A 25,595-nucleotide genomic window follows, 5' to 3' on the forward strand; every position below is an offset into this window, starting at 1 on the left:
CCCTCCGTGTTTGATGGATCTACTGACTACTCTAAGAAACATCTTAAGACGTTTCTATTTGTTCAGGCTTTTCCTTGATTTTCTGGAACTCCTGTTGTGTTATCAGTTTTATCTTGATCTTTAAAATATATACTTTATTGAATATTGTTTTGATTGTTTAAGCGCTTTGTGACCCTGGTCTTGAAAAGCGCTATAAAAATAAAAATGACTTACTTACTTACTATGTGTTTGCCAGTGCTTGTTTTTGATTGGCTCCTGTGGTTCCTACCACCACAGATCCACCTGCCTGTCTGCACTGTGATTGGTGGATACACCCCACCTTTTACACACCTTTTCCGGCACATTTTGAGTACACACGTGCGTTCATACTGAGCAAAGTGTGCAATGTAAATGGAAAAATTGACTGTGGATCGATGGACACCTTCCACCCTCAACGGACGCCATCTAGTGACGTCATTGACGCGTCTCGAGCGACGTCGCTAAACGGAAGATACGTCACTACTTTTTAAATGGCAGCGGCTAACAACAACAACAGCGACGTCTCCCCCACAACGTTGGATTTCTCCACGTTATACCGATGTAAGTTGTTCACTTGATGATCAGTTTTATTTTTTGGCACTACTGTTGTTAGATAAAAGGCGTTAGTAACGTATATTACGGTGTATCTGGGACAAAAAAAACGAGAATGCTAACGCTAATTTGCTAGTTTGCTAGCTAACAGTGTTGTTAAAGTGCAGCATAATGTGGTGTTAGTTACATTTGATGCGTGTTTGTGTTGTCTTTACTGTAGAAGGTTGTGGTTTTAGATGAGGACAGCTGTCCTATCGGCACTACGTATGTAAGGTTTAGTGTTTCCTGTTCTGATGATGCGTATATTCTGGTGTTATTAGGGGTAGATGAAGACACGAGGGACCTGATAATGTGGCGAACTGCCAACGCCTTCCTTTTTACAGGCAGGCGTAATGCAGCCATCAGTGGCTACGAGTAAGTGACTGGACATATTATCTAATCAAGCTAACATATGAAAACCTTTCATACCTTGCATGTTTTCTATACGTTTATGTCACTTTATGGAGTGTCAATGCAGTTTTTTGGTCCACTTGTATTTCAATCAGGCTTTTCATTACTGCTCGGGATCTGGCGGGGAAGGTGACCCCGGCCTTCTTGAAAAAAAAGTGGGAGAACCTGAAGCAGACGTACAAGGTTGGGTTTCCTTTTTTTCACAAGCTCTATTACTATCACTCAACTTTTATCCTTAATACACAATAACAGTGTTGCTGTATAGCAAAAAACAAAGTAGAAACACTGAATACTGTAAGGAATGCACAAAGAGCAACATGCATTTTGGGTTTATTTAATTGCATTTAAATTGCAATATGGCCTACTGCCATGTTATAACTGTAGAGGGCATAATATTTGTTTGAGGATACATTTAAAATGCATATTGTATATTGTAAATGCATTTTTTTCCCTCAAAATCGTACACCCTAGAAATTTGAATGTATTTTTCTGTTTTTCCTTCACAGAAGCTGAAGTTCCCCTCAACTGGGGTCGGCACAGAGGGGGTTGAGACCACTGCCGCGTCTTGGAAATGGTTCACCTTGATGGATGAGGCAATTGAGGGCAGGCTTTCAATAAAGCCCACTGTCCTCATCGCCTCACCCACAGAGTATGTGTTGGTCGAGTCCCCCTCTGCGGTGACCCCACCACAGAGCGCATCCATGGCATCCAGCCCGAAAAGGCGGCGGGTGGATGAGTTCCAGCAGATGGACGGCAACTTTTTGGAGCATGCCTGGGCCAGAGAGGAGACGAAAATAGAGGAGAGGTGGAACAAGGATGCAGAGAAAGAGAGGAGGCACACAGAGGCTGTAGAGAGAGAGGAGAGGAGGTACAGGGAGGCCGTGGAGAGAGATGAGAGGCGGCACAGGGAGACCTTGGAGAGAGATGAGAGGAGGCACAAGGAGGCCATTGAGAGAGATGAGAGGAGGCACAGGGAGGCCGTGGAGAGAGAGGAGAGGATGATGAGGGATATGAGGGAGAGGGATGAGAGGAGAGACAGAGAGACTGCTACCAGAGAGGAGCGTCTACTTGACATTCTTAATTTGTTTTTAAAGAAATAAGTGTTTTATTTTGTTTTTTTGTTTTCTATTTGTTGTTAAAAAATAAATGTTAATTTCCAGGAGGCAAGTGTAAGGACTCATTTCAATAAGGCAATATTGATTGCTCAACATTGAACATTAGAAGCATTTAGACAGTACCAAAGGAAAACATTGCATTGGGGGTATATTTCTTTTCGCTGTATTATACTTATTTTTATTTATTTTTTATTAAACACAACCTTGTATTCCAAGAGCCTTAATCAAAAAACTCAGAATGTGTTAAACGTAGTTAGAGTGCAATAAAAACAAACTTGATTTGACCCAAGGCCCCTCCAGTATCTGTGAGTATAACTACTCAAACCCACCTTATAGTGTCCCCCTTTGGAGATTTCAGAACATGGTCGCTGTATGTAAATCCTAAATTCATGTTCTCAACGAAGACAAAAATGATGCATGTGATTATTCGTAAAAAATATATACAGCCTTAAAAGACATGTAACAACCTTGTTTTATTTGCAAATTTAGCTAATTGAACACACCTTCAAAGTTCGGCAGTGTTATTTTCCCACCACTGTGTGTCGCTCTTCTCTGTGACACAGAGAAAGAAGAAGAAAAGAAAAACACGTTTCATAATAAAACGTCACTTCCGCTGACCGCTGGTTGCGGTAGGTACATTTTTTTTTACTTTACTCTTATTCCTTTAACGTAAACTGCGCGCTTGAAATGGAGTAAATGAATATTTAGCTACTTTTATATTTCATCAAATGGTTTTAAGGGACGTTTTTATACGATATTATTTTCGCTATATCTTGTACGATGTTTTGAATGTAGTCACTGTTGAACATTTTGCAACAAATGATTCATTTGTATCACTTCAGGAATCATCTCGACTACTATTCGAAAGTTGTGGATTCGATTTTCTCCATCTTGACTATATTTCATTCTGATCTACCAACTTTGAATTTTTCCCATTTTATATTGCATGGTCCTGTGTTATGTCCGTCATTTAAATGGTTAAGAAAAATGTATATCAAACACAAAAAACAACAACAAAGTTTGAACTGAAATTAAGGAATGTCATAAATATTATTTATTTTGTTAAATAGAAAATCACATTAAAATAGTTATAATATATATTATAATATATATATATATATTCTATATCTATATATAATATCTATTTAGTGCTTCTTTTTAAGTTTAATATTCCGAGTCCAATAATTAAATTATTATGTAAAATATTGGCATAATAGTTTTTAAATTGAGTTTAAAAGGCAACGAATGAAAAAAAAAAAATTGAATTTAGAAAACATTTTTGTACTTTTGAAATTAGAATATAAAACTATATGTGGGGGAAAAAAAGCATTTATTATTAACATTTTTGTAAATTCAATTATTTAATAAAAACGAAATGAACATTTCAAATGTAAAATATAAATGATTCAATTATTACATTAAGAATAAATTCAACCTTTCAATATAGAAATAATTTAATTCGGTTTAAAAAAAAAAAAATCAATGCTTAAAAACCCAACAAATAACAATTATTTCAATAAATAACTCAACATTTTAAATGTTCAATTCAACCATTCATTATTCCAACAGCACTAAAACGTGTCCATCCTCATCCTGACATAGTTTTAGGTTTCATTATAGTTAGTTCTCATTAAATGGCTGTTTCTCTTTCCCTTGAAGGTGACTCACTCATGTTGCGTGTGATCGGGACAGCGCTGTGTCTCCGCTGCCAGAAGGTCTCTTCTCTACCTCTAAACCGCCGACCATGTGCCACGCTGAGCTCTGCAGAGAACCAACAGACCGTGGAGGCGCTCTACAACCTCTCCGTGGACATCCAGAAAGTACGGAAATTCAAAGGATGGGTCCTTCAACAAAGGGTGTCTTACACCCAAGAGGTTGTGGACCTTCTGGTGGACATGGGGGCCTCGTGGCCCATCATCGCTCAGATTTTAACAATTCATCCAGAAGCGGTTCTCTGCAACCCTCAGGAAATGCAGAGTCAGAAGGACCTCTGGGTGACTGTGTGTCCCAACAACAAAGAGTTGGTTGGCATCATTGAGAAGTTCCCTGCGTCCTTCTTCACCTCCTCCAGTTGTCACCTCAACCAGAGGAACAACATCACCTACTTCCAAAGCTTGAACCTCAACCGGCGCATCGTCACTAAGCTGATGGCGAGTGCACCTCAGAGCTTCAGCTGCCCTGTGGGTCAGAACCAGGTCATGGTCTGCACCCTCCAGCAGGTCTATTTGGAGCTCGGAGGCGAGGAGGCCAACATGAAGATCTGGCTCCAGAAGCTGCTGAGCCAGAACCCGTACGTCCTCCTGAAACCTCCCGATGCACTGAGGCAGAACATGCTGTTCCTCAGAGACCAGGGCTTCGGCCCGGCGGAGCTTCTTCTTCTCCTCACTAAACTGCGCGGCTTCGTCACCGAGCTGGACCCGGAATGCATGCGTCGCACTCTAGAATACTCCCGAGACAAGATGGGCTGCTCGGAGTCGGAGCTGCGGAGCATCATCCTGGCCTGTCCGGCTCTTCTCTATTATCCAGAGACGGTTCTGTCCGAGCGCTTCGCCGGACTTCTCGTCGCCGGTGTCGCCATGGCTCGGATCCAAGAGACGCCGACTGTTCTGGAGCTGAATCCTCAAATAGTGGACCATCGCATCCAGAGGCTGAAGGCGCACGGTTACGATGTGCGGACGGGAAGTCTTCAGGCGCTTAACGGCACCAAGAAGGACTTTGAGACGAGCATAGGAAGGTTGCAGCTGCGCAGAGAGAGACCCATCTTTAACCCGGTCGCTCCTTTGAGAGTCGACGACTGATGAAGATTGTCACATTATTTAAAACTTGGATGCTGACTTTTTTAAAACCACATCACTGTATTTGTTACGACTAACTGGTGGCTTCATAAAAATGTATGATTTATCTTCTTTATTTTTTTTTTATAAATCAGTGTTTTATTATTGCCATCTTACTTGATACATTTTTGTATCATATTCTTTGCTTCACATACTTGAACTGTGTGCGACTTGTGCTGCATGATAATAAAGAACAATAAAAAACGAATGTGATATAATTGGTCATCTTGATTTTGACTTAAAAGTAGTTGTTTTTGCACTTTAGTGACTGTTGTAAAGGGCCTAATAATTTAAAAATAACCGTTGATTCAGGAATAAAATATAAAATAATTACACAATAAAATATTAAATACTGTAAAACATTCGGAAAAAATGTGACCATGCAATGACCAGCATATTTGATTATATATTACTTCATTTTATATCTATTTTAACTGTTCAAAATGAATAAATATGCAGAGATTTCAATATCTTGTATTGAAGCGCGTAATGGAAATATGAACGATTTCTAATTTCTTAAATAATTAAAGTAAAACATCAAAGTAAATAAAATTAAAACAAGTTATATTCAGACTTTTTAATTTTTTTAATTTTAGTGAACATAAGTAATTGAAGGGGTTTAATTATGTGACTTTTCAAACCATCCAATCGTGGCAAATACGTTTTTTTGTCATTAGTTGGAAAGAGCTCTGATAAATTAGAATCATTATTTAAACTCACAGATGTTGAGTTTTAAATGACAAAGATTTTAAACCGGTGGTTTGCTTGTTTTTTTTTTTATCTTACAGAGGAAGGAAGAATAAAGCAGGACACACTTTAAAAAATAAGGGATCAGATTAGGTAAGAATTCGACCAGTAGGAGGCGCACTGCGATTTGAAATGGCGAGAGCTTTGGTTATAATGTAATAAAATAAAATTTGAAAATCATTATAACGATAAGAGAGAATCTTCCAAATATAAGAAAGCGGGTCAGAATCAGATTCGTATTCCAGTGTAAACACTTCATACACACCTTTTCTTGTTAAATTTGACATAGTACCATGAAGGTTGTGGGTTCAATTTTCAATTGAAGTTTCAGCAGCTCCTGAAGTCTGTACGTTTGACCAATGTTTTGTCTGAAACTTCTAGCCACTCTGGTTTCCTCCCCCTGAATCATAGTATATTTATTTTTGGAATAGATTCCAGTTTTCTATCAACCTTTCTCATCAACACCCGTTTGTTCATAAGATATCATTTATTACAAACATAAAGTCACATTTCAGAACATCGAAGCTAAACACCTTCAGAAAATGTAGCAGTCACTTGTAAACAACACAACAACAAATACAGTCTACTCCTCGTCTTTAATTTCTCTCTTGAATACTTGATATTTGTACTTGATTCCGTTTTCCTCTTGGATTTCATTTTCTATGTCGTGGAACCTGAAATGAAAGCAGACAAATGAGAGATGATCAGAGAAATGACGACGCATTTAATTTGATATTTTATAAATATAAACTAACAACTGCAAAAACATTCAGTTCTTTAATATAGTAATGATGGGTATCAAAGTGGTTGTTAGTATATGGAATGGTTGCTGTAACATAAACAAAAATAAACGTAACTAAATCTATTGCTAAGTCAACCAAATCTTCAACGGTTTACATTTTATATTTTAATACAAACGCTTAATTTTAAACACATGAAATCAACTTGAAGTCCAATGGAAGAATAAAATGAAAATTTGATTGAGTTTCAACTTTTTTAGTTATTAAATGAATTAAAAAAAACGCTATCAACACATACTTCTCTTGTAGTTTGAACTCGTTCCTGTCAAAGTCTGGGAAGAAAACGTCGCAGTCGTACTCGGCCATCACGTCGGTGATGTAGATCAGGTCACACCAAGGATGAGCCATCGCAGACTTGAGTGAAGAGAGAAAGAATAAAATAAATGATAATACCATAGTTACAACCATGAGATACTTGAGACTCCAGGGTTTATCAGATTCACGCGAAGGTTTAAATCTTTTACAGACGATAATATGTAGACTGATATTAATATTATGATAAATAATATATTTTTTATTTTATTTGCAAATTAACTACAAAAAACTCAATACATATATATAATATTGATACAATATTTGACTTTACACAGCATTATAAATTGGCCCACTGGTAATGAAAAAAAAAAGTTTTAATCTTATTTTTAATTCATAAAAAAAATCTTTAGAATTAATTCGAAACTTGATCTTTTTTATTTGATCTTCATTAAAACAAAGAAGAAACAAAATAACAATAATATTACGCCCCAGATTCAACTTACTGATAGAATGTATGACTTTTTGTTACAGTAAATTTTCAAAAATATTTTTCTATTGTTATTTAGAAAGAAAATAAAAACTTCTCATCTTTAAATGTTACAAACAAATGGTTAAAAAGTTAGTTTATGCAACAATAATAGGAACATTTGATGTTTAAAATGAAAATGCACGCTACTTATTCAATGAATTAATTTTGAAATGTCTTACCGTGTAGACTTGATTCCCTCCGATGATCCAGATCGTCTCGATCAGATTACAGAGAGGAAACTGTCCAGCAAGATTGCAGGCGCTTTCCAGGTCCTGGAGCAAGAAATGTGCTTGTTCTGGTACATCACTGCAAGTTGAAAACAGAAAAAAAACATATTTATCTGTTAATATTTTCTGTCTTAAATAGTTAAAATCCAAATACATTTGGATAGAAACACGGTTGCTATTTCTAATTGTCTTCATTTTATTTGTATATCTTTGATCATTATGCTGTCATTTAGAAATGTGTATCTTTTAAAATATTAATTGACAACCAATATTTGTACTTTTTCTTCATTTTGTGGCAATTTAATTAAGTGTTCATTCATCGTTTGACACATAACGTTTACATTGAATCATGAAATGACTCAAACCTGACATAAAAACGTTTATTCTGTACTTGATCCCGACAGACGTGATCACTATATTGCTAGTATGATCAGATTGGTGATCAGCTTCACTTACGTCAGTGTCTTGCTCAGCACCACATGCATGGTGTTGGGTAATGGCAGCGTTGATTTGGGATGAGCCTCCCAGCACAGTCTTCCCCAGATCAGCATGTTCAACTTCCCTGCAGGACAGAGTCGGTGTGTGTTTTCAATATTACTACTTATTCTTTCTAATCTTTTCGATTTTTTTTCAATCACACATTGAGAGAAGACGAGTAGTCGTCACTCACCTGGTTGTGTTACTGATGAAATTTTGTTCAAGAAGAATTTGAACTCCTTCCTGTAGCAAAAAAAAGTTTAATTAGTCTGTTGCTCCTAAGCTTTGGAACGATCTTCCTCTCTCTTTGCACTTGATGGATCTACTGACTCCTTTAAGAAACATCTTAAGACGTTTCTATTTGTTCAGGCTTTTCCTTGATTTTGTTGTGTTATCAGTTTTATCTTGATCTTTAAAATATATACTTTATTGAATATTGTTTTGATTGTTTAAGCGCTTTGTGACCCTGGTCTGGAAAAGTTAAACTTACTTACTTAAACTTACTTACTTTTAAACAAACAAAAAACAACTTGGATACATTGGTACGAAAACAATAAAAGCGTTTTCAGAAATTAGAGTTACCACTTTGGCCGCTCAGGTATTTTAGGTAAACCAGCTAGAGATTAAAAACAAGACTAATTGAAATGTAACTTGTTTCAAATAAGTCCATCTAACTGGTTAATTTTTTTGCAACTGTGATTATACATTTAAAAAAATATTTACATTAGAAAATGTGCTTAAGCCCCGTCCAATGAAAACGCCTCATTTTTCTGGAGCTAAAAATCCAGTTCACCATAACCACGTCCACTCTGCTGTGATTGGTCAAGCCTTGAGGTTTGTCACTGCGTGTCATTCTTGTATATCTACATTAGATATTAGGAGACTTACGGTAAACTCCAGGGCATGTATCCATCCTTGCAGATCCCCATCCCGACGTCCGCGGCAGCGATGAGGCGGACGGGCTTCCTCTGCAGTTTTCCGACTTCCATCTCGAGCGATCAGAAAATAGAAGCACCCGGAGTAGATCGACGGTGGGATGTGAAGTAAACCTGCGCACGGGAAGCGTTTTTATTGACGAGAGAAGCGCGTGGAGGTGGAGGCTGGACCCGCCTCCTGCTCCCATTGGTCGGATCTCACGTGAGAGACCATCCTCTCATCCTCGCGTGGATCTCTTCGAATCGTTTCGTCTCGGGCGTCGTGAGTTGACACACACACTCACACACACACTCACACACACACACACACCCCCACACACTCACACACACGCACACACACAAAGAGAAGCAGCATTGTGTTCAACAATAAGCATCAACACAACGTGACAATTTATAGCATGAAGAGATTTACTATGACCAACAGCAGGTATATATATTTTTATTGTTGTTTCCTTCTTGGAAACAAAAGCATCTTTGTTCAAGTGAACAACAGCAACAGAGAGATTAAAAACTATTTTTTATTATTTTCCCAGATTTGTGATAGACACACATGACTACTTCTTAGTTTGTGTTTTCTGAGAAAAATGTGATTCAAAACAGGTATAAATAGACTATTGAGATCCTGATCAAATGTTTCTTTTGTGAATGTTACACAAATTAAGAGGTTTTTGATTTTGTGGTACAAAAGAAAAAAAGGAATCGCGTGCAGCTGTTTCACATACTACTTATGCAGGAATAGGTCCAGTCAGAGATTTAAGACACTGAATTCATAACTTGCATGGAACTCAATTATTATCAAGGTTATTTTAGAAAATGGAGTGTATTGAAGACAGATACAATATATAATGAATATTTAAAAAATACTGTTCAAATGTTGATTTATAAATGGTATCTTGCTTGAATATGTTTTTTTTTTAATTATTAAATCAGCAAAATAAACATATATATCCAGACTTTTCTTTCCCTAAATAGATATACAGGACATAAGCTCCGCAGTATGACCTGGGTCTACCCCAGAGCCTTCAAGATGTTCTTATTATATATATATATATATATATATATATATATATATATATATATAATATATTTTTAGTTCATTAAAGAATGAAAAACAAACCTGCTGCGAAGAGGTGTGCTGTGGGTGAAAAGTGTAAATAACTCCAGGAGAACATGATTTACAAACATAATAATTAAGATTTTTTATTTTTAAAAGACTTTACACAGTATAAGAAAACACAGACAACATGCAGAGATGACAATCGGACAGAATTTGTCATACTTACAAAAGGAGGTAGAAGAAACAAACCTCATCAACCAAATACAAAGGCCAGAGAAGACAAACAGACTAATGGTGGTGGTCTAGAGATCATATCAACACAAATCTAGTTGAAACTATACTATTTAGATTGGTTTACAGGTTTCTGATAAACAAAGAGCAGAACTTTAAACCCCCTTAAAGTACAGGCTTTTTCCATCTTTGTGTCTATGAATGTGTCTTAAGGTCTGGATCCCTATTTTCATTGTTTGGAATGTTGGATTGTCTTCGTCATAAGTCCCTTAAATCGATCTACGCTCTTTTTTTCTGCAAGTTTAAAGCAGGAACAGTGATGTTTCATAATCTTTTTCTGCATCTGGGGGGTGTAGATTGGCCCTAGTTTATCCGTTGGTTGCATATTTTTTAATTTAAGCCTGGAATCTTTTTAATCTTCGCTGGATTTTGCATCAAAGTATTTATAACACAACTGGCAGTGGATTCAAAGCCAAGGTCCCTAAAAAACATCAGAAAAACAGTACTCACAAGTAAAAAAATGTCATAATATACAATCAAATATAATACATTTTACAATAACAAGACAGGCTTCAAACACTGACTCTTCATGTGAAGCATCTCGTAACATGGGACATTATTACCTCTTGTGTCCTGAACTGTACATCCTTTATAGATGTCTTTCCATTAAATTACATATACATATCTACAAAAAAAAGTAATAAGTGGAGCAATGACGCCAAAAAGCGTATCTTCCATTTGGTTTTAATTCCAGTTGTGATTGTGTGCAGAAGAAGAAGAGTTTGATCTCAGGCCTTCTGAACGTTTTTTGCTCTGCCGATGCATTTTGGAGAAACTCTCGTTCGGCGTTTCTTCGTGTCTCCGCTTCTGTGATGACTGACCTCGTTCTAAAAGAAAGAGAAGAAATGACAGATTTTACAACTGCTCTCATGATACCTTCAGTTAAAGAAATGGAGATTCTGTGAAAGAGGATTTAGTAAAAGCTCTGGTTAGATGTTACAACGGATCCCCAGAAGCAATGCTGACATCAGCATGTTTCATAAATGTGCTCATTTGCGGTCACTTATCAAACTACTGAGTGAGTCCTCATTTTTTATCACCGTTAGCGTTAGATTTTTGATGCTGTAATTCATCGACGGAGGATAAATCATCTACCTTGTCGAGATGTTTCTCCCAGCATTGAAGGTCCACAAGATCCTCGACTTGGACCCGCTCCTTGAACGTTGCTGCCATTCGCTCCGATGCCGCTCGCACTTTCTGAAACTGTCGCCAGCAGCCCTTTAACACAGAATGAATATTTAAGTTAATATATAAACAGTGGAATAGATGTCGTCTATAAGCAAGTGTAAAGTGTTCCGAGGGCAACAATGCGTGACCAACAGTCCCTTTGATACGGAGAACAGCACATGACTGCGGCCATGACCACATGTAATGAGATAACATGCAGGATTATCATGAGAATACACCAGAGAGTAACAACAACAACAAGTGACTTCTAAGTGTGACGGAAGGTAAGTGACAGACCAGTTTTTCCATACTCCATTGTACAGTGTAGTTACATGAAAAAAAAAAAAAATCAATCAAGAGACACTGTTTAATTGTACTGATAATGTCATTTTACGTACGGGTCTGTATTTTTTTTTTATAGATTTCCTAATGTAAGTAAGTAAGTAAGTAAGTAAGTAAGTAATATTTATTTATATAGCGCTTTTCCAGGTCGGGGTCACAAAGCGCTTAAACAACAAAACAATACTCAAAAAAGTATATACTTTAAAGATCAAGATAATACTGAGAACAACACAGGAGTTCCAGAAAATCAAGGAAAAGCCTGAACAAATAGAAACGTCTTAAGATGTTTCTTAAAGGAGTCAGTAGATCCATCAAGCGCAAAGAGAGAGGAAGATCGTTCCAAAGCTTAGGAGCAACAGTCTGAAAAGATTTCTCTCCTCATTTCATTGAAAAGACAGTTTATTACAAACAGACACATACTAATGAGTACAATAGAGTCCAACATCTATTTAATACACACTTAAATCAACACGTTAAACCGACTCGCCCTTCTCCTTTACCCCGAAAACTAAAACCCACTTCCTTCAACTAAATGGTTGTTGGTCAGTCTTGTGACACCTTCATTGTCCTAAGTAAAAAAACGTGAAATGACGCTGTAAATAATTATCGGTTTGGTGTATAAAACAGAGGAAAACTGTGTTATAGACGAGGGTGGGGAGGCAGCGTGATCAGGGGAGCTGTAAATTATTTTACCATGTGAATCATTCATAATTTCATGTTGTTTAATAATGTAGGTTTTTTTAAGTGTATAAACTGTGTGAGAATGTAGATAATGTTATGTGAAGTAAGAAAGGTTTCTAAATAAAAGGGCCTCAACATGCGTTTGAATAGTTAAACCATTAAACAAGTTAATTTGTATGGGATTTCAGAACATTACGAGCAACCACCGTATATTTAAATCAATTTCAGATAACGATCAGTTGAATTTAATGATGGCAGACACGCACGTCATCACAGGTTAAAGCTCGACCATATCTAAGTTGTCTTGGTCAACGGTTTAAACTTACCTAGGCCACTGTAGCAGGAAATCTGCTGATAAATCTGCTTCATGCGTTCGATGTTGATGCGACTGGTCTCCGCGTGGCTCACCATGGGCTTCGGGTAATGGACTCCGATTACACACTTGGATGCCTTCTGAACTTCTTCTGGTGCAGTCCAGGGATCATAGATATACTTGGCTGGAAATCCCCTTAGTATCGGCAAATACCTCCTGTATTTAGAAAAGAAAGAAAACTCAGTTGAATAGAACATTATGGTGTTAGTAGATCAGTACAAACAACAACAATTATTAAAAGGGTTGTTTTTCTACTTCCTTCATGATGATGGACAGGCAATTTTTCTCAACTGTTTTCGCTAAAGGTCTTTATTGTTTTATAATTTCATTCATTTTAAGTCAAATAAAACAGGTCAACTATACACACAAAATAAACAGACATTTTTTTCCTATGAAACAAAGTCTGTTTGTGTGAAATATCATCAAGTTTGATTTAATTGTCTATATTTTCTCTCCATTTAATTCTGATTTATGTTTCATTAGTCATTCATACCTGGGTAATCACTGAGCGTACTGAATAGCCGTATGAATATGTTCTAAAAACAAAGAATCTGTTGACATCTAACGTCACTTTTGACGACCAACTGACCGTATGTAGTCGCCGTTCGGGTCAGTGCGTCGTCCGAACCCCACGGGGCAGTAGCAGTGGAAGAACTGCTGGAAGAAGGAGCTGCAGGAGAGCCACATCCAGCTGCCAGCATTCACACTCCAGTCTGCATCCAACAGCAGCTCCTCAAAAACCTGAAGATGTCCAGAACAGTGAGAAAGTGTCGATCTTTGTTAATCGTTAAATATTTACCCTCATGCCTTCCTCCCAGCTGATCCAGAGGTCCCCCCTGGTGAGGAAGCAGGCCACGGCGTGACGCGCCAAAGGATGGATCCATCCTTCCTGCCGCAACTGAGTCATTATCGCGTCTATCCAGGGGAACCCTGTGCGTCCTTCCGCCCACTTGGCCAGAGCCTCCGGGTTCTTGTCCCACGGAATCTGGACGCACACGGGGTTTCCTTCCATTTTGTCGTAACAGGGGTTGTTTGTCGCCGTCGTGTAGAAGAACTCCCTCCACAACAGTTGGCCGTACGAGGACAGCGGCGGCGTGCTCTTCATGACCTAACAAATTATAATTGATGTTTAAATAGATTAAATTAGCGTTGAGTGGAAAAGAGCATGAATCAGCTCATGAGGTATCATGAAACAATGTCTTCATTTTTAAAGGACACTAGATGAAGCTCTAAATTGTACGCATGCTTTCATTCTATTAGTAGATTAAGGTCAAAGTTATTAAAACAAGAAGGATCTGTCTCGTCTGCAGTAAATACAAAACTCTGCAGCGAGAATTCTGACCCGCTCTAGTAGAAGAACTCACATTTCCCCGATCCTTAAATCTCTTCACTGACTGCCAGTTTCTTTCAGGATCAATTTTAAAATTCTGGTTCTTACTTTCAGATCTATTCATGGTCAGGCTCCTCCTTACATCAGTGATCTGATCCAGCCTTACACCCCAGCTCGGGCTCTGAGGTCTGTGGATCAGAATCTACTGATGGTTCCTGAACACGCTTCCGGACCAGAGGACAGAAATCTTTCCAGACTGTTGCTCCTAAGCTTTGGAACTATTTTCCTCTCTCTCTGTGTTTGATGATCTACTGACTCCTTCAAGAAACATCTTAAGACATTCTTCTTTGTGCAGCTTTTTCCTAATTTTCTGCGACTCCTGTGTTTGTCTTATGTGTCTTGGTCTTTTAAGGTTTTTTAATTTTGAGGTATTTTAATTGAATTGCTTTTGATTGTTCAAGCGCTTTGTGACCCTGGTCTAGAAAGGTGCTTTACAAATAACTATTTCTTATTTACATTGAGTGGAATTTAATAAAACACTGTATCATGATACCGGCGTTAGTAGTTTCATGAGGCCTCATTAACACATCCCTAGATTGAATGTTACTCCAACATGTCTCCTCTTACCTTATTGTAGAGGTCTGTGAGCTTGAAATAAAAGCGGCGACAAGAGAGGCAGCCGAAGCGGAGGTACGGGGTGACGCAGGTGGTATTGGCCAGGAGGGAGTTTGCACTCATACGAGGTCGCTCGAAGTTTGCAACCCACGCCTGAAAAAAGAGCAGAACACGTTATGGATCAACTTCAAATGTCATAATGGTTTTATTTTGCAGCTGCTGTGATTGAACCCAAAATGGTTTAGGCCTCTGATTGGTTGATTGGCCTCATGAAACAGCTGTATCATGACAAAGTGTCTTCATTTTGAAAGGCCACTAGATGGCGCTCTAAATTTGAAAATGATCCCAGGTTTCCTTGAATAAGTAGACAGAGATTATAGTGTGACATCAGCTCAAACACAACTGTTTCTTGAGGCTTGTTTCATCACAATGCACTGAAGAAAGACTGCAAGATCACAATGACTTGCATTTAAAGACACTAGTCTTTCTGCATGAATTTTACGATTATTCGCTGACAATTTCTTTGACAACACAAAATTGTAACACAACTTTCCCCCCCCAAAAAAGCACACACAAGAAATTGATCTCATTATTCTATAATTGTTATCTTTTAACATTTATTTCTGATCTTAATTTGTTTGTTCTTTTTTTTTTCTCCATTTAACAAAGTGTCTATGCAAGTGACAGCAGGTAAGAATTTGAGGAGGTTGGATTAGCATAATTATCTTTACGTTTGTCGTCCTCAACAAAACACTCCATTACATTACTGTTTAATGTCATTGTATGTCACGATATCACGTTGAACGCTTTTATTTTGAGCCAAACTTACTACGGGGCCACATTAAACCACTTGGCTGTCCATATTTGCCCCCCAGGCCTTGAGTTTGTATTTGACTAAATGTCACCTTTACCCTTTTTTTTTTATTATCTCCAAAATCATAATTTTGACAAAAATATTTCCTTATAATATTCCTTAAAAAACAGGCTTAGGTATAGTGTGATGGCATCTCTACCTACCCTTCTCTCTAGATGTGTCTCCAGTCTTAACAGAGCTTCTGTTTCCCCGCCAGGCCAGACGGCAGTGTCAAGTCCCTCCGTCTCGAACCCTGTGAGTGAAGATATGATAAAAGATTAAATGCTATTTTCCGCTTGCCAAAACAATTTTTACCATAAAAGTACTATAAACCTACCAAGCTCTTCTAAAGACGGAACCCCAAACTTGTCATCGTGGTCCTGACTGATGGGTGTGTGGCATTTTGTAAGGACTTCCAAAGTCATGGTCTCCGTCGGCTGAGGGACGGGGTCCATGCAGGCGATCAGAGCGAGGAAGCGCTTGTACGTGAGCGGTGGGTGACCACCGTTGAGTTCGATGATCCTTTAGTTCGGAGCAAACAATGGTTACGCTACGACATTGACGGTGGTTTGTAGACGTCAATGCTAAACCACCCACCTGTCCAGGTCATAGAGCGTGTGCGAGATCTTCACCATGACCTCCACACCTGCTTCACAGGCCAGCTTTTGGATGGCTGCATCACGCTCCTTGCCAAATGGCTCAGAGTCGTATTCATAAGACAAACGAGAGATTTTCCATTCCTGAACACAAACAACAATCCGTAAGGTTTTTTCTCACAGTGTTTATTTGGATACTACAAAACAATAAATACTAGGGTCAGGGTATTGGAAAGAATCTGTGCATAAGATGTGTGTCACGATAGAGGAGCAACAATACGATATATTATGATAGTGTAGTAACAAGGATATATGTGTATTATTGTTGAGTACTTAATTCTGGTGTTGCAGAATTTACAGACAATAAGACTCTTGACGAAGTCGTAACTGTTTTTATTTAATTTGAACCCAAAATATGCCCAAAGAACCGCTTTCAAAGCGGTTGTATCCGGTATCCTCTTGTCCTCAGTCATCACACAGTATTTTATGGGTCCTTCAGCTACGGAGGACGTAATGACTGCTGCCATCTAGTGGCCGGAAGTTCGTGTTTATTTATTAATAAAATAGAAAATAAATTGATTGTATTGAACACAAACTTTAAAGTACTCATATTAAAGAATAGCCCTTAAAATAATGATCATAAAAATTAATTATAATTGAAAGCATAAAAGAAAAAATATTTTGAAAAATATAAAAATTATATATAAAATATATATCGATACAATGCTGTTGAATATTAAATAATTGCGCTGTATTGCTGTATATTCCTTCACCTAACCCTATTAATAACCTAACCCTATTTTCGGCTCATGACAGATCAAATGTTAAGCCTGAGCTAGCTTAAATGGTAAATGTAGTTTAACAAATGGATAGTTTATTTCGCACCTTAAACAGCCGAGGGAAGACGTCTGTGGGTTGACCTCTGATAACAAACAGTCGGGAGTTCAGTTTCCGAAGACTGGCGTCCAAGTCTTCCAGACACTGCAACAAAAACCTGGAACAAGGTAGACGGTAACAATTAATCGATTTGAGGCCAAGATCGACGATCATGAAGTCAAGTGACTTGTTATCACAAGCGTGTCTGATGGGATGATCTGGAACACAATTAAGTGTGGGAGTTTGTGTAACTGTTGGGAATCTTATGATTACATGACTTGTATTTACAAGAAAATATTTCCAAAAGTATGAGAAAATGTGTGACTTAACTGCTCGTTTTCTGAGTACTTTCTGAACTTGACAAGTATAAACAAAAGTCACTAGTGTAGAATATTAAATAAGAGTTACACGGTCTCCACTAGTATTAAACTCTCTTAAACTAGTATGGTCGCTTTTAGACAAATACAATTATGTCACCCGTAAAAATCAATCAAGTATCTTTAAAAAAAAAAAAAATTGTACTTTATTATTAACATAATTAGTCATTATCATGTGAATTTGTGGCTTTTTTTGGCATTTATTTATTTTTACACATTTATGCGTTATTATTGTTGTTTAAAACATTTTTTTTTTAAAGGTTAAGGAACATATTTTTTCTAGCAACATTTAGCAAAACAAAATAGGAAAGTTGTTATCAATTGTGTTGAATTGGAATCAAATGTTACAGTATTATTTCAAAGAAGATTTTCTAATGTCTGTTTTCCCTTTACAGTATCAGTTCATAATGTTAAACCTTTTCTGTGATATTCGACACAGTAAGTAACATTAAACATTTTTTATATATATATATTATTTAAAACCTACAAATTAAATATAATATATATTTTAAATAGCAAAAATAAAATATGGTGTTACATTCATACACGTATTTGTTGGTCACACTGGTTCCCTTTACTATCACACTCTGACATCATCTACAGTAAATGCAACTATGACAGTGTGAAGAATAACACAGGAAAGTAGCTCGTTGGCGCCATCTACCGTAGTGGAAATGCGGAAGTCGATATTCAATTTCAAAATATAAAAATGTGTATATAAGAGGACAAATGATTGCGATATATGGTTGTTAGGAATGGGGAGCATACGTCAGTCAAACTATTTATCATCATTTCTGTATTTTTTGAGGAAGGTGGGAGGGATACTGAGCTTAAGAAAAAAAATAAAAATCTTAAAAAACTTTTATTTGTTTAGGCTTTTGCTTGATTTTCTGGAACACCTGTGTTGTTCTCGGTGTTATCTTTTAATTATATATTTTATTGAGTATTGTATATTAGTATAGTATTGTTTTGATTGTTTAAGCGCTTTGTGACCCTGGTCTGGAAAAGCGTTCTATAAATATAATTCACTTACTTACTTACTTCTTAAAACCATTGGTACCATTCAACTTTGATTATGAATTTCTTACACTGAGTTTTTACAGCATCAAAAGTAGAATTTGAATAAAAATCGAATTCAACATTTAAGCAGCATTTAGTCTTCTGTATTTAAAAATAATATGTATAAATTTAGCCTAAAATGTATTGCATAAAATAATAAATGTAAAAAAAGAAAAAAGATTCATTCTGAATAATTCAATGTAATAAAATGTAATGAAAATAATTCATGCAAATAAATTCAGTGTAAGAAATTAGGTGAAAAAAAAGAGAAGAGATTAATGATAGCATCTGAACCATGGCAACCAATCGGCTCGCTCCTGCTCACTCCTATGTTTTTTTACACCGATTTTTTTTTTAATTAAAATATTTACATGAAATGATTTTTTTCTCAAAACGTTGAATATATGACTTAATTTATTTTAAATAGTAAAATGCAGTGCTTTAAATATTATTGTTTGATGCCTTAGAAATTCAACGTTAGAAATTAATATTGGATGTCAGGTTGGCTCACATTTACTTCCATATTATTTCATCACTGGGAAACAAACAATCTTGCACTTATTAAAGTCGATTATTAGCATCGCATTGAAGGCATCTGTGTTGTCTCACCTCCACCTGTTGATGCCAACATTTGAAGATCCCGCGAACCAGGGATCCAGGATGTAGATGCACCGGAGAGTGTCAGCATCCCGGATGGAGTCCCTCAGGGCAGGGTTGTCGTGCAGACGCAGTCCTTTTCTGAACCAGTGTATGGTGTTAACTACCATGTTGGCGATTTAAAAAATTAAAAATAAATGAAAAAAAATTACAGGGGGTGGACGTGGAGCCGCTGGGATAAACAAAACAGACAGTACTGGTACTGTTTGAATATCTGAATAATAATAATAATTATTATTATTATTTCCGGATATTATATTTTAGTCTGGGGTATCTTCACCTTGCTCCATGGATTTATCCAGAAATAAATGTTCACACCAAAAAAGTGTGGCGCATAATAATAAAAGTTAAAAACAGCAAGAGGAGCCACGTTATCGTGAAAAAGATGGAAAAGTCACAACATAAAAACCCAGCGTTGACGAAACCTCGCTAACAAAACACAAACTTTGACCAAAAATCCTACGAATCCTGGCGCTTAAAAAGTCCTTTGTATCTGCTCCAAATTTCGGTCCTTCGTAAACGCAAAACGAGTTTGAAAATGGAGATTTATTCAGGAAAAATAAGCTCCTCGACCACACGATGCAGCTTCTGCGTCAACAAATCCATCCACAGTGCTACGCGGTGAAAAATGGAGCTTCCTGATTGGTCAGAAACTTCTGTTACACAACATTGTCTCTGTCACGTTCCTGTAATGTGCTTTCAGCTGTACAGAGAACACAGCTTATTTGAGCTCAAATAGCGTTTAAAAGGTTCACAATAGGAATATCGTGCACATAGTGTTTGTTTTTTATCAAGTTAAGTCCATCCGCACGGGTTATAAGCACGATATAAGCGATTACAGCATCAGCCATTGAGAGGCTTTGAATTGAAATGTGCCTGACGAAGGGAAGGACCCGGATGAGCACATGTATCACGGCGAGGTTTCGCTCTGCTCGAGTGTGTTAGATTTGACAGTGAGGTTGTGCCGCTAACACTAGCACAGCGTGTCGGTGGGTCAGGTTCGCTAAACACCGCCCGTGTTAAATGTCAGTAATTTTCACCGAGCGTACAGCTAATATGTACAAATGCCAGAATCTCGAGCACGTTGGTTGAATGTTTTAAGAATTCTTTTTTGCTCAAGTTACAATAAAATCACGTAATTTTCAAAAGGGACATACTTAAGTCACTCTCTTTATTTTTTATACTTTTTGGAAAAGTGATGCAAAAATAGTAACTAACTAACTATTTTTAAAAAACAACTAGTTATCATAGTTTCTCATCCCATTATTGCATTATTTAGCACAATTAACGTACTCAAAATAAACGAGTACATACAAATGAAAACTAACAACATTAAAAAATATATACCTACAGTATATTGTCAAGGTGCACAATTGGAAATCATTTTAAGCCTGTCATTATACATTATACAACAGCATTTTAGGAACGTATGCTCATGACAAATAGGATGATAGATGTATATTTTGTTCTTATGTTGAAGAGCAAAATACATAACAATTACATCCTGAACATTTTCCAGTAGTGTACAACATTAAACATTTAAAGGGGACGTTTATTTTTAATATACTGTATATATTGCAGATTTAAGTTCCACAATGATAGTTAGAACTGATAAAGTAATGAAATCATATGATGTATTTCTGCAAGTTGACAATAGGTGACAGTATTGCAGTTTCTCTGTTCTGGATATCTACTCAAAAAATGAAATGTAAAATCCCACATATGAAGAGACCAACGTTTTTTTTGTGGGAGGTACATATTTTTTTCTTGAATTAAAATAATTCATTAAAAATAAACGCATCCACCTACAGTCATTCCTTAAGTGATGCATTTTGTTGTTTTCATACCAAAATCAAGTAATATTACCAGGCTTTCCCCATGTAATAAAACCTGAATCCTTCTTTACTTTAGACTGTAATGTTACAGGTAGTGTTGAGAAAGTAGTGAAAGAATCACAAGATGCAGAAAAATACATGTTTCACTAATAGCTTCAAGGTCTCCTGGAGGACATGTCAGAACCAATAGGTTTATTTAAATGTTATTTTAGAGTTTTTAAAACTTGTAATCGGTGTTCATGCTACCAATCATCAATTTGTTCTACCTATATTGGGACTGTGGGTAAAGCATGACATCTATAGGAAACCCATCCAAGTGGTGGAAGAACCCAGGTTTTCCACCCAAACCAGCGGCGCCACAAGGAATAAAACCTGTCTTCTTCATTTTACGCTTTAGTTTTCCAGCAAGTGATGAGAAAGTTAGGAAAGAATCACTGAAACTACACACGTGTGAACCAATATAGTTTAATTTAAACACGATTAAAGCCTTAAAACATGTGATGGATGAAAGTAAATGTCAAAAAGTAGGGTCCATCCTTCAATTCATCCACTTTTCCTCATATGTTGGGCATACTGAGGGAACACCTGAGGTCATATGCATGTAATTGGACGCTGGGAAAAGAAGAATGTTCATCCAAGCAGAGGGTAAAACCAGGTTTTCCGCAGTTAGTGTAGAGAAAAGAGGAAAATTAAAATTTAAAAAACACATGAAATGCATAAAGATACAAGTTTCATTTTTGACTTCAAGGCCTCCTGGAGAAGGGGGTCCAAATTGGACCGGTTTTATTTTGGCATTGTGATATTTGGAAGTTTAAATGTCTTTAAATGGTTCAAACTCTGGTCTGTACGTAAACACATTTCCACTCATCCTTCTATGGTGCCTGCAGGAAAGTGAGTTCAAGGGTAGTAGTTTGTTTACAGCACTAACTTCCTCAGGGACATTCACTTCAATAAATCTTTGACAAAGATACATACATTAGCTCACTGCAACACTCTACTGAATAATAAACCACTTTCAAACTATTTCTATGGTTTCTCTCCAACAAACTTCTGTAAGTGAGTAAGTAAGTAATTTGTATTTATATAACGCTTTTCCAGACCAGGGTCACAAACCACTTAAACAATCAAAAAAATAATCAATATATTTATAACTACTTGATATAAATATTGGGTAATTCCATATCTCTCCTCGTGATAAATAAATAATTCTACAAAAATGTTGGCATAAAAAAAAAAAAACCTGTTTTTTTTTTCATTTTTTAAAAGAAGTTGTCATTCGTCAACTCACCACTGAGATTCGCTGTTGCTCAAGTTACAACCCGATGCTGAAAAGATGCCGGACACAAATCTCAAATTATTTGAATTATTTCACTTTTGATTACATTAACACATACATTATTTACAATATTAAACGAAAATATACAAATAAATTAGACGCCGTGCTATTTAAAAAAAAATAGAAGAAACACCATTTTTATTGTGACAAAAATGCGTATTTTCAGAATCCGAAACTTGTATTGCCAGAGTTGTAAACCCAACATGGGAATTGTTTGTGCTGTCAGTACAGAACAAAATAATGAAATTAGATAACCAACAAAATAAGCAAAATAAAAAACAAATTATGGTCAATGAACGTAAAACATGTAGAGCCAAATGACCCTTTTTTTTTCTAAATGACCTTGGAAGTTATCCTTTTCTTTTGACCGAGTTCTGCACCAGAACCCCTCATTATGCATGCTATCCATTATTAATGCCATCGAGTCATGTTACGATCAGACATGGCTGACTCCATACATCCGACAGCTCTGATGTAAGTGCGCAACATCCCTTAGGATCCATTTGGAAGACGGTCTTAAATAATTTGTTTTTAAATTATTTTTTTTTGGTCAGTGATCGGTGAGAAACATGAGTGACTTTCTATCGATCCTCCAGAGGGATCCAATAAAAAAAAGCTCCGAAGTGTTGCGTCCGGAGATCTGATTGGCTCTGAGCGAGTGGTTGGTCCTTCCACAGCTCCACCTCCATCTGCTGCTGTGAAACTTCTACTGGGAAGGGGATCCTCTCGTTTTTGAGCAACAAAAAAAAGTCTCCAGACTCCGTGCATGGAGCTCCGGTGCGCACGATCCCCCCTTTTTTTTTTTCCCACCACCACCACTTTCCACGCGCCCCGCCTGCTAGAATGAAGCGCAGTCATGGCAAGAAGTAGCAAGTCACCCGCCAGGACCCTGGAGGATTTGACGCTAGACTCGGGTTATGGTGGAGCCGCCGACTCCTTCAGGTCTTCCAGTGCGTCGCTGTGTTGCTCGGAGGCACATGGAGGGAACCATCACCACTGGCGCGTAACCGACTCGATGCACAGTCGACACAACAGCCTGGACACGGTCAACACGGTCCTGGCGGAGGACGCCGAGACCCTGGAGTGCACGGGGCAGTGCGCGAAACTACCCGAGCTTGAGGATGTGCCGTGGAGTCTCGGGGAAGTGGCGAGCGCGCTCTGCAAGGACGAGGAGATGAGCCTGCCGACCCCGGCGCAGGACGTCCTGCACCGGCTCTCGGTGCTGGCGAGCCGCGTCCTGGTGCGGGTCGCCAAGGAGGCGCAGCGGCTGAGTCTGCGCTACGCCAAGTGCACCAAATACGAGATCCAAAGTGCCATCAGGATGGTGCTGTCGTGGAGCGTGTCCACGCACTGCACCGGCGCGGCCCTCGGCGCCCTGTCCCTGTACAGCATGAGCACGGACGAGGACAAGTTCAGCCGCGGCAAGTCCACGCGCTGCGGGCTCGTCTTCAACGTGGGGAAGTTCTTCCGGTGGATGGTGGACAGCAGGGTGGCGGCGAGGATCCACGAGCACGCGTCCATCTACCTGGCGGCGGCGATGGAGAGCCTGTTCCGGGAGCTGTACCAGCGGGGGCTGCGCAGCGCGCTGCTGGATAGAGACAACGGCGTCCCCAGGTTCTCCGTGGAGACCCTGGAGCAGGCCGTCAACGGCGACGGGGAGCTGTGGGGGTCCCTGCAGCCCTGGCAACACCTGATCTGTGGGAAGAACGCAAGCGGTGAGTCAGGAAGTACATCAACACACCTGTGCGTAATGTGCCGCAGCTGCGATGGAAACTAACGTGAAACGATAGTTTATGCGCCATTCAAAAGCTTTGAAACTTGTGACAGGTGAAGGTAAATGTCAAAAAGTGGTGTCCATTTTTTTCTTATACGATGAGAGAAAAGCAAAATGTCTAAGGGAAACCCATCTAAGCAGAGGGAGAACCCATGTTTTCCCCCAAAACCAGGGTTCCCCCAAGTAATAAAACCTGAGTCCTTCTTTACTTTAGACTGTAATGTTACAGGTAGTGTTGAGAAAATCGTCAATTTGTTCTGCCTATATTGGGACTGTGGGTAAAGCACAACGTCTATTGGAAACCCATTCAAGCGTTGGAAGAACCCAGGTTTTCAACCCAAACCAGCGGCGCCACAATGAATAAAACCTGTCTTCTTCATTTTACGCTTTAGTTTTCCAGAAAGTGATGAGAAAGTTTTGAAAGAATCACTGAAACTACACACATGTGAACCAATATAGTTTAATTTAAACACGATTAAAGCTTTAAAACATGTGCAAGGTGAAAGTAAATGTCAAAAAGTGGTGTCCATTTTTTTCTTATACGATGGGAGAGAAGCAAAATGTCTAAGGGAAACCCATCTAGGCAGAGGGAGAACCCATGTTTCCTCCCCAAACCAGGGTTTTCCCAAGTAATACAACCTGAATCCTTCTTTACTTTAGACTGTAATGTTACAGGTAGTGTTGAGAAAAGGAGTGAAAGAATCACAAGATGCAGAAATATACATGTTTCACTAATAGCTTCAAGGTCTCCTGGAGGACATGTCAGAACCTATAGGTTTATTTAAACATTATTTTAGAGTTTTTAAAACTTGTGACAGGTGAAGGTAAACAGTGTTCATCCTACCAATCATCAATTTGTTCTGCCTATATTGGGACTGTGGGTAAAGCATAACGTCTATTGGAAACCCATCCAAGCGGTGGAAGAACCCAGATTTTCCACCCAAACCAGCGGCGCCCCAAGGACTAAAACCTGTCTTCTTCATTTTACGCTTTAGTTTTCCAGCAAGTGATGAGAAAGTTGTGAAAGAATCACTGAAACTACACAGGTGTGAACCAATATAGTTTAATTTAAACACGATTAAAGCTTTAAAACATGTGACGGGTGAAAGTCAATGTCAAAAAGTGGGGTCCATCCTTCCAACCATCCATTTTTCCTCATATGTTGGGCATACAGAGGGAACACCTGAAGTCATATGCATGTAATTGGACGCTGGGAAAAGAAGATTGTTTAAGGGAAACCCATCCAAGCAGAGGGTAAAACCAGGTTTCCCCCATTTAGTGTAGAGAAAGTAGGAAAATTACAATTGAAAAAACACATGAACTGCCAATGTTTTGCACTGGGGACCAGTTTCATTTTGACATTGTATTCACTGAGCAATTTAAAAATAAATAAATATAAAATAACATAATTGGCGAAAAAACAATGTTAAGTGCATG

At 38.0% G+C, this 25,595-nt stretch overlaps 5 protein-coding genes across 7 annotated transcripts in view; 3 read left to right on the forward strand and 2 right to left on the reverse strand.

Annotated features, from left to right (window-relative positions):
* Positions 1-348: 348 nt before the first annotated feature.
* Positions 349-2,182, forward strand: LOC148073931 (uncharacterized). Its single transcript, XM_087798141.1, has 4 exons — positions 349-579; positions 891-984; positions 1,116-1,203; positions 1,527-2,182. The coding sequence occupies exons 1-4, from the start codon at positions 510-512 to the stop codon at positions 2,118-2,120; spliced, it is 846 nt and encodes a 281-aa protein (XP_087654267.1). The 5' UTR covers positions 349-509; the 3' UTR covers positions 2,121-2,182.
* Positions 2,183-2,281: 99 nt separating this feature from the next.
* mterf2 (mitochondrial transcription termination factor 2) lies at positions 2,282-5,177 on the forward strand. Its single transcript, XM_087798140.1, has 2 exons — positions 2,282-2,764; positions 3,795-5,177. The coding sequence occupies exon 2, from the start codon at positions 3,806-3,808 to the stop codon at positions 4,931-4,933; it is 1,128 nt and encodes a 375-aa protein (XP_087654266.1). The 5' UTR covers positions 2,282-2,764; positions 3,795-3,805; the 3' UTR covers positions 4,934-5,177.
* Positions 5,178-6,295: 1,118 nt separating this feature from the next.
* LOC148073933 (dihydrofolate reductase) lies at positions 6,296-9,014 on the reverse strand. Its single transcript, XM_087798142.1, has 6 exons — positions 8,893-9,014; positions 8,198-8,247; positions 7,984-8,089; positions 7,480-7,606; positions 6,755-6,870; positions 6,296-6,390 (listed from the first exon to the last, which is right to left on the reverse strand). The coding sequence occupies exons 1-6, from the start codon at positions 8,991-8,993 to the stop codon at positions 6,300-6,302; spliced, it is 591 nt and encodes a 196-aa protein (XP_087654268.1). The 5' UTR covers positions 8,994-9,014; the 3' UTR covers positions 6,296-6,299.
* A 1,096-nt stretch (positions 9,015-10,110) lies between these two features.
* Positions 10,111-19,810, reverse strand: cry1b (cryptochrome circadian regulator 1b). Of its 2 annotated transcripts, none has more exons than XM_087798138.1 (11): positions 19,166-19,810; positions 17,130-17,238; positions 16,246-16,388; positions 15,986-16,170; positions 15,813-15,901; positions 14,808-14,948; positions 13,650-13,958; positions 13,440-13,591; positions 12,804-13,006; positions 11,383-11,505; positions 10,111-11,114 (listed from the first exon to the last, which is right to left on the reverse strand). In XM_087798138.1, exons 1-11 carry the CDS (start codon positions 19,321-19,323, stop codon positions 10,972-10,974), a joined length of 1,755 nt encoding a protein of 584 aa, XP_087654264.1. In that variant the 5' UTR covers positions 19,324-19,810; the 3' UTR covers positions 10,111-10,971. The 2 variants fall into 2 exon arrangements, with proteins under 2 accessions (XP_087654264.1, XP_087654263.1); XM_087798137.1 differs by having other exon boundaries at positions 13,650-13,947; positions 14,794-14,948.
* Positions 19,811-23,116: 3,306 nt separating this feature from the next.
* Positions 23,117-25,595, forward strand: part of abtb3b (ankyrin repeat and BTB domain containing 3b) — a 112,615-nt gene continuing 110,136 nt past the window's right edge. For both annotated transcript variants that reach the window (XM_087798127.1, XM_087798128.1), the window contains exon 1: positions 23,117-24,099. In XM_087798127.1, the coding sequence (XP_087654253.1) occupies positions 23,241-24,099 (859 nt within the window). In that variant the 5' untranslated portion in view covers positions 23,117-23,240. The remainder of the gene's footprint in view (positions 24,100-25,595) is intronic.

This window comes from Callionymus lyra, chromosome 8 (genome assembly GCF_982586985.1).
Source record: "Callionymus lyra chromosome 8, fCalLyr1.hap1.1, whole genome shotgun sequence".
NCBI lineage: Eukaryota > Metazoa > Chordata > Actinopteri > Syngnathiformes > Callionymidae > Callionymus > Callionymus lyra.